This window comes from Sceloporus occidentalis, unplaced genomic scaffold (genome assembly GCF_023333645.1).
Source record: "Sceloporus occidentalis isolate IW3139 unplaced genomic scaffold, rSceOcc1.0.p SCAF_1, whole genome shotgun sequence".
NCBI classification, from domain to species: domain Eukaryota; kingdom Metazoa; phylum Chordata; class Lepidosauria; order Squamata; family Phrynosomatidae; genus Sceloporus; species Sceloporus occidentalis.
Genome location: NW_028316981.1, coordinates 250,184,689 through 250,198,584, shown reverse-complemented (window position 1 = coordinate 250,198,584; position 13,896 = coordinate 250,184,689). Strand labels below are relative to the sequence as shown.

The following is a 13,896-nucleotide window of genomic DNA, read 5'->3' as shown; positions in this document are numbered from 1 at the left end:
TCACTAAATAATGGATCTCAGTTTGTTACTCTGGTTCAGACGTTTGAATTGTTTAATTGTTTTTTAAATTTTGTATTTTTAATGTTTTATACTGTTTTAACTTAGACTGTTTTAAATTTGTTAGCTGCCTGGAGTCCCTGTGTTAGGAGGAAGGCATCATATAAATAAACAGAATAATAATAACCAGTTGTTGTAAGAAAAAGGTAAGAGGAAAAGAATATATATATGCCCCTTTGAGCTCACAGGAGGAAAGGCAGGATATAAATGTAACTATTAATAATAAAAATAAAATGAACATTGCTCTGGTGCTCATCTGCCAGTGCAACAGATGAGCACCATCTTCTCTATGCAACCCACTATGCTGTTCCAGAACTGATTCCAGAACTTCTCATTCTCTGGTGCAGATTTTGGTGAGCAAGGGGACAATAGCAAGGAGGTGCACTGGTCTATCCCAACTGCACGATAGAAGAATACCTGCCAGCAAAAACATCCTCTTGGATTATGACTTGATTATTTTCTTTAAAACTGTATTTTGGACTTTATAGGAAGCTCCAAACTACTGCATAAACAACTAAAAGCTAATTAACAACAGAGAAACCATAGTTGCTTACCTGCAACTTTGAATGAGCTAGCAAATATGCTCTTAAAACTTCAATACTGCTGCGTATTCGAACAGATGCTCTCTCTGGCTCAAAATTTGGATTCATCAAGTTAGTGAATGTTTCATTGGTAACATCATTGCCCAGTAGTGAATAGTAAAAGAAAAATTCAGGCTGCCGTTCTGGAAGTTTCATTGTGGTTGGTATTAGCTATTATAAACAAAGGGAGTAAATGAAATAAGTATAGCTCCTTTAAAAATGCTCAGCAGCATTTCTCACATAGACAGATTTGTAATATGGAATATTGTTTGAGTATTTAAATATTTTTCTCATTACATTGGTAACACTAGGGATTAGTGATGTCAGCTCATGGTCAGATTGCAGATACCATGCCCATTTCCCCTGCTTGCTCAACATCAAGAGAGTGCAAGTATTACAGTACTTTTGAGATTTGTTTACACTTTTAGTTGCAGCTATCTTAAAGGCAAATACGTAACACAGACTCAAAAGATTAGAAAAGCCATCAAACTATTAAGCATAGCCAATGTAGCAGAATGATATCTTCCACATATCAATCATCTCAAAGCTGGAAGCTCTATTCTAACTTAGGAAGTAATACAATAATGCTACCTGCTGATTTCCTGTAGTAATAGGGTACAATGATATATTTGTTTTCCTTTTAACATTAATACTTTAGGATGGTTCATGCACAAAGTGGCATTTACTTGCCATTTAAAAAATGCTAACTTTGAAAAGGGGGGACTTTTGGACATTTTCTATTTTTAAGACCAACAACACATTGGAAATATGATACTCCAATAGCAGTGTCTCCCCCCTTTCAGTGCTTCATTTTCCACCAACTCGTTCTTTCAACTGTTCTAAATTATCCCCAGAACCTGTATAGTTGATGCGTGGAGAACTCCTTTGAGCATGCATGGAATTGTTTTTGGTTATACAGTAATGTAATTTTAAAAGGTTGAAAAATTGTAGGTGGGGCCTCTCCCAGGTGGACTCTCCATTTTATACACACACGCACGCACACACACACACACACACACACCTACGAAACAGTCTAAGAGTACAGCCTGATGGCTGCTTTGGCTCCTTTCGGCTCTCTCCGCTCCCTTGCCCAGGGAAAGGTGGAAGATGTTGTTCCTGTTGGGTGACAGTGGGATGGAGGTCTGAGACATTGCTCTATCGAAACCCTAACATTTTCTTACTAAACAAAGGAAAGCAATGTAATAATAATAATAATTATTATTATTATTATTATTTTTATTTCCCGCCTCTCCCTTCACATAACTGCAGGGTTGTCCTGCCCTTTGCCAGAGAGTTGATTACAACAGCAACAACAACCTCAATACCATGTTCTTTGTTCAAACCCAAAGGGTGGAAGCTGTTTGACCAAAACACTGCTGAGTGACTGGGCTTGTTTTTCCTTCTCCTCCCCTCATGGCTCTGACCAGTGTGAAGTCTAGCTAAGAGTGAATTGTGGTAAGTTGCCTCTTTGTTAGACTTTGTCCCAGTCAGCACAATGGCAAAACGAGGGGAGGATGAGAAATAAAGAGCCCAGTCACTCAGTGGTGCCTCGATTGAACAGCTTCCACTCTCTGGGTTTGGACAAAGAGCATGGTGTTGTGGTTGTTGCTGACAACTAGCTGGCAAAGGGCAGGGTGACCCTACAATTGCACCAGCCACGTTATTTGCCCTATTTAATGGGAAAAGACAAGGACACAGCAATTCCTTGAGCCTTGCTCTCCTTCCCACTGTCAATGAAGGAGACATTTCTCAAGGGCAGGAATCTCAGCCAGGTCAGATGCAAATCATACCATAACATCATTCCTTAGAACAGTGATACAGGCTTCCTGCACTAATTCGACCGGTTAGGGATCAAAGTACAGAATGATTCCACATTTCAATGATTTCCACTTTTTGACAGTGTGATGGTCCCTAGTCTGTCAAATAAGAGGGAGCTTTCTGTACAATGACTAACACTAACATGATGCGTACACTCAGATACGTACATATGCACATACACATAATGACTAAAATAACATATTAGCCATTTTCAGAAATGGTTTCCATCTCTCATACTACCAGCGTTCAGTCTTTAAGGCAAAGAAAAAGCAGCTGCATTAAGAAGCTGAATCAGTATTGTTACCTGTTCTAATCGTGTGGCGAATGCAACAGTAACAGACAAAATGAAGTAGTCTCTGCAGTATTCTGCCGGTCCAATTTGATGATATCCTTCTTCATTCAGCACTGCTACAAGATTTTTTGGGTCCAATCCGGGGAGTTTCAGAGGTACTTAAAAAGAAAATTGATTTTTTTCCAGTTAGTTTTCAGACAAAAGTATGAAGTGTGAATTCATATCCTACAATGGAGAAATTTCTGAGAATACCTGTCATCAGTGTCATCAAGAAATCCTACTAGTGCTGAGCTTTCATGGTGCTGAATAAATGCAATGTGGTAATGTGGATTGGTAATGAGCGTATAACAATTAATTATATAAAACAATTACATTAAAGAATACTTTAAAATAATTAAATTAAATAGCTAATGTAATTAACTTATACAGTCAGCACTCCACATTTGTAATTTTGACTACTGTGGATTTGATTATTTGCTCATTTGTTCTTTCTAGGAATCTCTAGGTCCTCCTATAGTCAGTATGCCAGAACTCATACCGGAAGACCGAGAGATTCCTAGAGAAAACACTCTTCTAGGCATTTGTAGATCCTCCAGCACATTTTAGAGTTAACTTCTGGCAGATGTTGATCACAGAGTTGTGCTGGAGGACTTATATTTCTAGAGAGGTGTGCTCTCAGCTTTAAAAAAATAGTGTTTTTTATTTGAAGTTTTCCTACTTTCCCAGGGGTGCTGGGTCCCTAACCCCACCAAATGTGGAGGCCCTCTGTATAAAATATTAATTAAAAATACACTACCGCAATATCAGCAGTTCTTTGGTGTAGAAGATTAACCTATTTCTAAACATCATGGTGGAGAATTTGGGCCCATATATTTAAGTGTACAGTTGTAAAATGACTATAAAAAATGTATAGCAGCACATAAAAACCACATTACTCTCAAAGTATTGAGTATATTTCTCTCAAAGTAATAAGTAACAACTAACTTGTTACTCTGGGAGAAAATAGAAATTAATGTCTCTTATTTTTTTAAAAATAAATCATTCCATACTCTGAAATCTAGATTTAATTTATATCCCATCTTTCTCTATTTATGATACCCAAAGTGGCTTACAATGTAAGTTTGAAGCACAAAAGGTTAAAGGGATAAGACAACCAATCCAACTGAAAATTTATTTTAAAACAAACATACATTCAACACATATTACATATTAAAAAAATATAGCACAACCACTGAGTATTTTTCTGCCTCAACCAGTTAAAGGCTGAGCACCTGTTGAAATAAGAAGATGCTCAACCTGCCGGCTAAAAAACAGCAGAGTGGGGGCCAACCTAGCCTCCCTTGGGAGAGAGTTCTAGTTCCTAGGAGCAGTTACCAAAAAGGCTTTTTCCTATATCCCACTAGACAAGGCCCCACCCCATAAAGATCAGACTCACATGGTCCAGACAGTCTGGACATAAGCCATACAAAGCTTTATAGGTCATAATCAGCACTTTGAACTTTCCTGGAGATGAAACAGTATCTATTTCAAAAAGGGAATTACATTACATAGAAATATTCATCTGAATGAATTAAATTTATACCATCCATGCTCAAGACAGTGTTAATAGCTTGACTTCATTCTGTTATTTTCCCCCAAATGTCAAATACAACTAATAAAGGAGAGTAAGGCTATAAAATGTAGAAATGAAAATAAAACTCACCATTTGAAACACTCCACTGAGGTTGTACTTTACTAATCTTGACAAAATAATTTAAATAAGCTTTAGGATAGAAAACCAATTGGAAAAATAAAGGTGAAAGATGAAAAGTCAATAAAGAGCATAAGCTTAACTAGGATACGTGCATGTGTTCGTTTCTCCTGGGCTTTATTTCAGTACCAAGGACTGATTGATTATTTTATTTTCAATAAAAAATAAAATTATAAACATATAGACAGAATGGAGAAATAAGAATAGGGAAAATAAAATGACAGCATAGAAAAAATGAATGTGTAGGAATGAATTAAAAATTTTGTATTTCAAAATGCTATTGTATTTCCTCATGTAACAGATTCCAACATATAATGTACCCTATCCTCATGCTTCCAATAATTAGTATCACAAGATGTGGGGACAGGGAAAGGGAACATTGATATGTTCTAAATTTAAATCCAAAGTGTCTTTAGCCCTGATACTTTCTTTTTTAACTTTAGGAAGTACAGTATTATGATAACCATCTAAATAGATCAGTTTATCAGTGTATACAGTCAATACCTTTATAAGCAAAACACTATACCTAAGGCTGCTGCCACACGGCAGAATTAATGCAAGTTGACACCATTTTAACTGTCATGGCTCTATCCTATGGAACCCTGGGATCTGTAGTTTGTTGTGGCACCTGAGCTCTGACAGACAGCTAAATAGCCCACAAAACTACAGATCCCAGAATTCCACAGCACTGAGCCTTGCCAGTTAAAGCAGTATCAAACTGCATTCATCCTACAGTTTTAAAAATGAGCAAACATGACATCAGTTCCTAAAAAGACCAGATTGATCATAAGTACTCAGAAATCATCTATCAAATGAGCAAGAGAGGTCAGTCTTAGGCTTGTATGATATAGGATTAATTAATACTCTCAAGGGGCACAATAGTGCTATGGTGGTAGAGGTATGCATATAATTAAGAAAGAGTGCTTCTGGATAGATGCTGAGCCTAGCAATTCATTTTCAGCACCAGAACTGTTGATGAATTTTCTGTAAACAGAAATAATAAAACAAAGACAAAAACATTCTGCCAGTGTTTGGTCATAATTATCATAATACTTTAGGGTCTTAGGATTTTACACAATCTTGGATTCCTTAAGAATTTCAAGAACACTATAGTGTTTGTTAAAGATTTTATTATTATACCAACCTGCCATGTCTCTGGGGGGTGCCCCCTTAGCTTTAAAACCATCCACAGTTGCTTTGGTATCAGTCTCTAATGTCAGACTTAGTTGTACTTCAGATTTAAATTTGGTGTATTTGTTGCTGAGTAAAGGATACCATTTTGGTGGCTGCAGAAATTCATACAAAACAAGAAGTTGAGGAAAATGTGTACACCAAATTGTAAATATACAATAGTTATCAAATAAAATGCTGCCAAACTGAAAAACATATTTTCAGAGATCTTACATTTAAAATTAAGACAAATCATTCTTATTGGTCATTATGGCTATAACACTTATACCGATGCTTTTTTATTCAGTTTCCCCAATATAAGGAAGGATTTAAGGAGGGTTTTAGGCCGATCTAGATATAAGAACAGAAACAATGTCCCCTCTCCTGTATGAAAGATAATCAGTGGAAGACATGAATTCACATTACATTAAAATGGCATTAACAGTGTACATCTACACCTTATCATTGCAATTTCAGCTATAAATCACACTTAGAATATTTCCAGCTACTCTATGTGCATTTCCATTTATTCATGGAAATGTCTGAATGCAGTTTGTTTTTCACAGGATAACAATGGCTTATAGCAATGGATCTTCTCTTTTGATGGGAGGAGAAGCTAGTTAACACTGGCCCACAAAATAAAACATATATAACATGTGTCCTTAATAGTTGGAAAGTTTTGTTTCACATTTACCCTATTACAAAAAGACAAAGGAAAATCATAAATCCCTTTAACAGCAGCCTTCTGTTAACTTTTACTTTGTAACAGATAATCATTTTAGCAAGCCGGTCATTGACTCAAACTACCAATTTACAATTATACTTATTTCTTAGTACAGAAGCCTTCAAACTGGACAAGAGATAACATAAATGCATACAACTTTGCTGTCTTTCTAGACACAATTGCACAAATTGTCATTAGGGGTTTCATATCTGGTCCTTTAGGTAATTTTGATAAACCTAAGTGCAGTGTTCTATGAAATTACTTCATAATTGTAGACATCACATGCTTATGTTCTCATGTTCACAAGAAGTTTCTAACACAAAGAAAACAAAGTACAATAATAAGGAATAATGCTTTAGTCTAGCGTTACCTTTGACATGGCAATTCTTTACATGCAGGGACTGATGGATAAACAGCATTTAGTGCAGAACTGGGAATGTATGGACATTCTGGTATTGCTAGACTGTAACCTATCAGCTCCTGAATATCCAAATGTGAGGGATGTCGGGAATTATGGTCCAATATCTAGAGGGTCACAAGTTGCCGGCCCCAATTCAGTTATTTGAAACGCCACTCTAAAACTGTACCAAGAAAACTACAGTTGATCAGCCCAGTGAGAAATTAAGTCTAGAAATCTGTGATTCAGCCCTGGTGGCACAGTGGTTAATGCTTGTACTGCAGCCACTTACTCACAAACCACAAAATTCTAAGTTAAATACCAGCCATGGGCTCAGGGTTGACTCAGCCTGGCATCCTTCCAAGGTCGCTAAAATGAGTTGTTGGGGGCAATTAGCTTACACAATGTAAACCGCTTAGGGAGTGCTTAAGTGCACTGATAAGCGGTATAGAAATGTACTTGCTACTATAATCCTAATCAAAACTTATTCTGGAATATTTGTTAGGGATCATACTTTCAATATGATGTCAAAAATAATACCTGTTTCTTCTCCTGAGCAGTTCTTAAATCAAGTATAACATAACCTATAGTTTCCTTTGCTGCAGTTGAAGAATCAACAGCAAAGCATTGTAGCTTAATAGGAGTACGTTGTAATCTGCAAGAAAATAAAAACAGAATCCATGAAGAATAAAGATTTATAAATTTGTTTGCCACTTTCTGGTTCCCCAGTGGTATATGTGGCACATCCTTGCCAACCGATTTCATCTGTGAGCTACTGTTCCAGACTGTTATCTTATTCACTGTTTAGTATTTATAATGTCATATAATGTTTATAGTGCTCAATATAATATGGCCCATTATTATAGAAATCTTTTTTAAAATGGGCTCCAGGTATATTATGACAACTGAATATAAACCCAATTCAGGCATTACAAAATCAACACAAACAGGGGAAAGCACATTCACTCTACTCATGAAAAGAGTTCTCTGAAAAAGAAAGTTTCCCCAATGAACAGAAAAAGCCTTTTCTTCAGAAAGTTACTGTTCACATGAAGGGACTGGCAGAATGTCTGATGATACTATGCTCTCCTTGCTTTTGTGTTTATTTAATAAATCCTTTAACAAGATAAATTAAAGAGGAATCTATTTTTTGACATGAAACATATGAGACAACACAGATTGCCACTGAAGAAAATAATATGAAATTTCTTTCACAAAGTTATGTCAAATAAGGATTAAAATATGCAGCCCGTTGGCTCTTCCAGCAAAGTCTTGGGGGAAAGTCTGTAAGCAGAGTTCTACAAATGTGAAGCAAGCAAACAAAATCAAATAATTCAGAAAACAATGAGAACGTAACCTGTGCTGGTGAAGTGCCTTTCTGTCAAGTTCCCAGGCTAATTCTGTGGCAAATTCAGGTTGATCAGTATGTTCTACTGGGTCAGTAGATAAATGTTCACCATCAAATTTTGCCTCTACCACCAGCATATGCTTTGGACGTTTGGGAAAATAACGTCCTAGAAAAGGAGAAAAATAAATTAGGATTAAACTGACAGTCTAATATTAGAACATGACACAATTACTTACAAAATGCAACAAAATCCCAAACCCACAAAATAGTAATGTGTTTACTGGGCCAAGTAAAATACCCAAATACTACCTCATGCAAGCTTTCAAAGCTTCACTGGCTTCTTTATCAGGCAATGCTGTTAAAAATCATGCAACAGAGGACAAGTAGCAATGTCAGAGTCACAGGCCTTCCATTTAAGATGTTACTTCTGTTGTTAGTTAAGATAGTCTAGAGCTGCGATTCCCAAAATCTGGTCCTCTGGGTGTTTTGGACTTCAGCTCCCAGAAGCCTCAGCTCTTTTGGCCAATGGTCTGGGACTCTGTGAGCCAAAATCCAAAAGATCTGAAAGGCCAAAATTCGGGACTCACTGGTATAGAAGGTTATCAGTGCCTGCAGAGGCCACTTCCTGTCTTGTTCATGTGGGAACCAGGGACAAGCGGAAACAATACAATTCAAAATCCATTAGCAGCAGCAAAGTAACTTACAGTTATCACAAATATCCAGGCATCTACAAAGATTGAGTTATTCATGACACAAAACACTACTCTCAAAGTGAAAAGAAGGGAACTGGTTTCTACAGAATCCTTACCCCAGTCATTGCAAAAAATTAAAAACGTTTTTGTCTGCAGTGAATGGTGAACCACAGTAAAGCAATAATCCCACAGAGACAGTCAGTAGCCTTCAACTAGCCAGACATTTATTGTTTTAAGAATACTTTGTCATGACATAGTCAAGGATCAAGGTTTGCTGAAACACAATCATCCCATCTGCTGGAGAAAGATCTAGAAGACCCGCAACGTGGGCCACTCATGATCAACATCATAGTTCTGGGAGCCTGGCTACTTCAAGAGTGAGCCGGCCCACGTTCCCTCTCTCAAGGCCCCTTACGGAAGTGGTGCATCTACCTCAGCTCACTCTGAACTTGAAGCTACAAGTTCTAGCTATGGCCTAGATCATTCACATCAGAAATCAACACCAGCATGCTGTAACAAAATGAAGATGGTTCCCTAGCTCCCTGCAAGCCCATGTGCAAAAATGTCTCCCCAATCCAGCTCAGGTTGAGTCGTCTCTTCCTGCACCAAGTTGGAACCCATGGGCAGCCATCACTGAAAAACTGACACCAAACAAGGACATATACCTATTATGGCTATAATTCTGTGCACACTTGGGCCCCAATGGGAACTGTTCTTGAGTAAACAAAGGATGTTTATTCTGCTGTTTGTGGAAATAACACTGAAACTCAAAGTGAAATGCAAATGTAATACAGATACTTAGACACATCAGAACAGACTAATGTTATATACAGTTGCTCCTCCTAACTTGTGGATCTGGGATCCATGACATTGGAAATCTATGGAGAGGTGACCTCCACTATTTTCAATGGGGCGTGCGCACAGGCACACACCCATTCAAGCCTATGGGGTTTGAATATATACAAGCTTCTGTATGCGCAATATGTGCAAGTGTGGGTCTGGAACATATCCTTGGCAAAAACGGAGGGCCAACTGTACTTTAATACAAGTACTTTCTATTGTACTTTCTATTATAATTTTCAACCATATCTACATTTTCCTATTTGTTTAAATTCAGAGCTAGTCTGCCAACCAAGCTCGTGTGTGTGTGTGTGTGTGTGTGTGTGTGAGTGTATGGAAACAGCTGTTAATGCCCTCTTTGTGTTTGAAATCCTACTCCTGACATGCTTAAATTACCTGAGATTGAGAGAACATATGTTCTTCTTGACACTGCTTCCATCTTCCTCCTTTCACCCGCTTCCTCTCTTCTGTTTAATATAAACTTCTTGGCCATGAACCCAGGATTTGGGGACAAGGAAATTGTAGGTATGGAGCTGGAAATCTGTTATACTAACTAAAATATACCCGTTAGGAGGGTCAGCAATGCTTAATCTCTCACAAAAAACGCGCTGGACGTCCCCGCGTGGCCTTTTGCATCACTTGACCCATATCTGCCATAACAGCCTGACTGTGTAAGTCTAGTTGTAGCATGTGTTCAAGAGACACAAAATGGGTTGGCAGGCGTTATTTCCGCAGGTGAAAGCATGCAGAGCCAGCAGGAGTTTTCCTAGACTTCAGTCTCCTTCCTCAGATGCAATTTGTTATTACTATTCTTATGTGGGGAGGCCTTGTAGCGCCTGTGAGGCCGACTGAAAGAAAGAAGTTGGCAGCATGAGCTTTCCTGGGCTGAAGTCTCCTTCCTCAGATGCTTTGGACTTCAGCCTAGGAAAGATCATGCCCCCATGGAAACGCACCGGGTAAACTGTGGCCAAGTCACACTCTCTCAGCCTCAGAGGAAGGCAAAGACAACCGGTGCCAAACCGGGTTATCTCCCTAGTGTGGATGCATCCACAGCTGGGCTCAGGAAGGGGCGGCTTTTACCTTCCAGGATAGAAACCACAACCAGCAGCTGGTCAGATTTGGTGCCCATCTCACAGCCGGGACCTCCTTCCTTCCCTCCCTCCGTCCGTCCGTCCGAGAGGCTCCTTCCTTTGGGATCCGGAGGCGCTGGCGACGTCCGAAAACGCCGCCTGAAAGCCCTCCTTTGGCGCCTCTGCCGCCGCCGCTAAGCAACCGAGCCGCGTTCCGAGCGAGGGCTTAGCCTTAGAAGAACTACACGGAGCATAGAGACCGGCCAGGAAAGAGCGGCCCCCTCTAATGGCCACGCCTCCACTTCCGGTTGTTCCACGCTCGCTTCGTTGCCCAGCTCGGCGGTACCCGGATGTGGCGTTGCGAGTCAGCGGCGCCACCTGCCGGAGAGGCGGGGGAAAGGGGTTTCATATCTGTAGATAACGCTAGATTACCACGCTGCGCTCTTATAGTGCTGCTATGTTTGACTCCTCTGGCTGCCTCCTTCTGTTGCATTCTGGGATTTGGAGTTTAAAGAGGGGGCGTTTAGAATCTTCAGCCAGAGAGCTCTTAGGCCTCACTGGACTACAAGCCCCAGAATGCAACAGGAGGAAAACAGAGCAGTCAAATTGGAAGAGCAGCACAATGTGGCCAGTCCTTATCACATTACACTTATAGTGCTGCTGTTCCACCTTAACAGCTCTGGCTGCCTCCTGTTGCATTCTGGGATTTGCAGTTTAAAGAGGGAGCATTTAGTGTTCTCAGCCAAAGAGCTCTTAGGCCTCACTGGACTACATGCCCCAGAATGCAACAGGAGGCAGACAGCAGTAAAAGTGGAATAGCAGCACTATAAGAGTGTAGTGTGATAAGGACCACCACACTAAAACATAATGTGCGTTATGTTTAATTATTTTTGGACGATATACGCCACAGGCAGGTTTACACTTGTCCCTCCATATTCGCTAGGGTTAGGGGCACAAGACCCCTGTGAATATGGAAAAATTGCAAATAACAAAAACACCATGTTTCTACTGAGAGGACACCTCTCTAGGAATCTCTAGGTCCTCCAGGGCAACTCTGTGGTCAACATCTGAGAGACACTGACCACAAATGCCTAGTAGTGTATCCTCTCTAGGAATCTCTAGGCCTTTCAGTGCAACTTTTAGTTAAAGTTGACCATAGAGTTGCACTGGAGGACCTAGATATTCCTAGAGAGAACATATTAATCAAATCCGTGAATAATCAAATCCTCAAATATCAAAGCCGCAAATATGGAGGGAAAACTATTTTATGTTGTCTACATTTTACTGTTTTTCCAGCATTTTTTTCTGCCCCACTCCCAAGCTCTTTCATTTATATGTGCATTTATTTCCGTTTGCCTTTCTAATATTTGTTAACGTGCCAGGTATCAGAGTACCAGATTCCAGTTTTAAGCTAATATCAAGGTATGAGAGATCATTTGGAGCTAGTCAGATTCAGAAATGTTTTGGCTTCTTTGAACAGCAACATGTCCACAGTGGCCAAAATCAACCCAATAAGCGAATGCTATAAAATATTCACCGACACCACTTTTGTCAGCTCTGTATCTTCCGTTCAGATAGGTTGCCACCATTCCTCTATTAAAGCTCCTATGGCTTCAAGACAAACATGGAACAGCTGAAGCTTTTCATGCTGGAATAAACTTATTGTTGATTTGTGTGTGTGTGTGTGTGTGTGTGTGTGTTGCCATGGGACAAAGAGAGACAGGGAGCTTGTCCTCGTAGCAGTTAATGGCAGATAACTGCAGTTATTACCAGGAAGAGGGGGAGTGTGTGTTAAAACTGGGCAAATGACACATTGCTTCTTTCTCTGTAATAACTCCACTCTTTTGTCATATCACTATTGGCAACACTGGCAGGCAACTGCTGAAATGAATGAGCAAACAATCTCTCAGGAAGTTTTCTAATAGCTCATGTATATGTGGTACAGTCAACTTCTCTCTTCAGAGAATCGATTTTGCCTTTTGTCTCCAGCAGGCAAATCTGTTTTTGCCTATTGTCATTTAATGTCAGTTAGATGTTGGTTTTGGTACAGTCTTTTACCAATCCACATCTCTACCTGCCGCGCATGATGTTCTGAGGGAGTAGCAAGGCAATGTTATGCTACCTAATCAGGATAACCCTAGCATATACATACATTAGATTTTTCTTCCTTGATTTCTAGTGTTTTCTGTTCACCAGTTAAATGGTTTTGCAACACTGTGCTCGCATGTCGTATTTTGCCTTGGTTTTTCTTTTCACCCCAGCTCATTCTGTGCCGATTTGTGTCAATGGCACGAGGGAAGAGGTGAATTAAGTTGGTCATCCATTAAATAACACCCACCCAAATTCTAATTTCCCGATGCAATTTAAGACCGCAATCCGAAAGTCACCTCCCTGTGAAAATGCCCCATTGAAATCGATATGATTATTTGTTTCTTCATGGATCCAGGATTCAAATATATCCTCTGCATTGTCAGTCATTTTCAATTTGTTATCCAATCCCTTGAAAAATATTGGCTGTGTGCACTTAAGTGATATTGGGACAATTGCCCAATGGTTTAAGATAATGAATATTTTAAATATATAAATAATAGATAATAATGGTAGTGCTACTTAGCCAAGAATGGTGCTATTTCATTGCCCACAAAAAGACTTCTTTACTGAGAAGCAGAATCACAAGGTTTTTTAATCTTCCTGTTCCAAGGTCTAATTAGTAAAGATTGGGTGATAAGGCACTCAGTTAACAGCAGCCAGATTGCTTCCATTGGTGACAATTAATTTTGCCATGCCTCCCATCCTCTGTAACACACATTATTTAATGGGAAGGCGGAGAACTTAAATTATCCCCTCAAGGGATTTCTAATTGTAGCTCTATGTAAATGGAGTGTGGGGAAGTAACTGTGGCAGGACATCTTAAAAATACGCAACCAGACAGAAAGTGTATCACTTTAAGAGAGAATGTGGCTGCACCTGCACTGCAGAAATAATCTGGTTTGACACCACTTTAACTGCCATGGCTGAATGCAATGGAATTATGGGAATTGTAGTTTGTTGTGGCATCAGAGCTCTGTGTTGTTCTTTCTTTTGCTGTGGCTACAGTTAAAGAATGCAGAGGGAAAAAGTGAGAACTGCATTGGTCACTTGACTGCACACTGTCCAC

General features: G+C 39.4%; 1 protein-coding gene across 3 annotated transcripts in view; it reads right to left on the bottom strand.

Moving 5' to 3' along the window:
- Positions 1–13,896, bottom strand: part of CEP120 (centrosomal protein 120) — a 44,187-nt gene that overhangs the window by 28,387 nt on the left and 1,904 nt on the right. Inside the window, exons 1-6 of one of the 3 annotated variants that reach the window (XM_089491633.1) lie at positions 10,750–10,928; positions 8,147–8,303; positions 7,330–7,444; positions 5,643–5,784; positions 2,761–2,906; positions 612–809 (exon numbers count right to left, since the gene is read on the bottom strand). In XM_089491633.1, the coding sequence (XP_089347759.1) occupies positions 612–809; positions 2,761–2,906; positions 5,643–5,784; positions 7,330–7,444; positions 8,147–8,303; positions 10,750–10,798 (807 nt within the window). In that variant the 5' untranslated portion in view covers positions 10,799–10,928. Of the gene's footprint in view, positions 1–611; positions 810–2,760; positions 2,907–5,642; positions 5,785–7,329; positions 7,445–8,146; positions 8,304–10,065; positions 10,231–10,749; positions 10,929–13,896 lie in introns of those variants that run through there. The other 2 variants (XM_089491618.1, XM_089491626.1) reach the window with 2 other exon arrangements.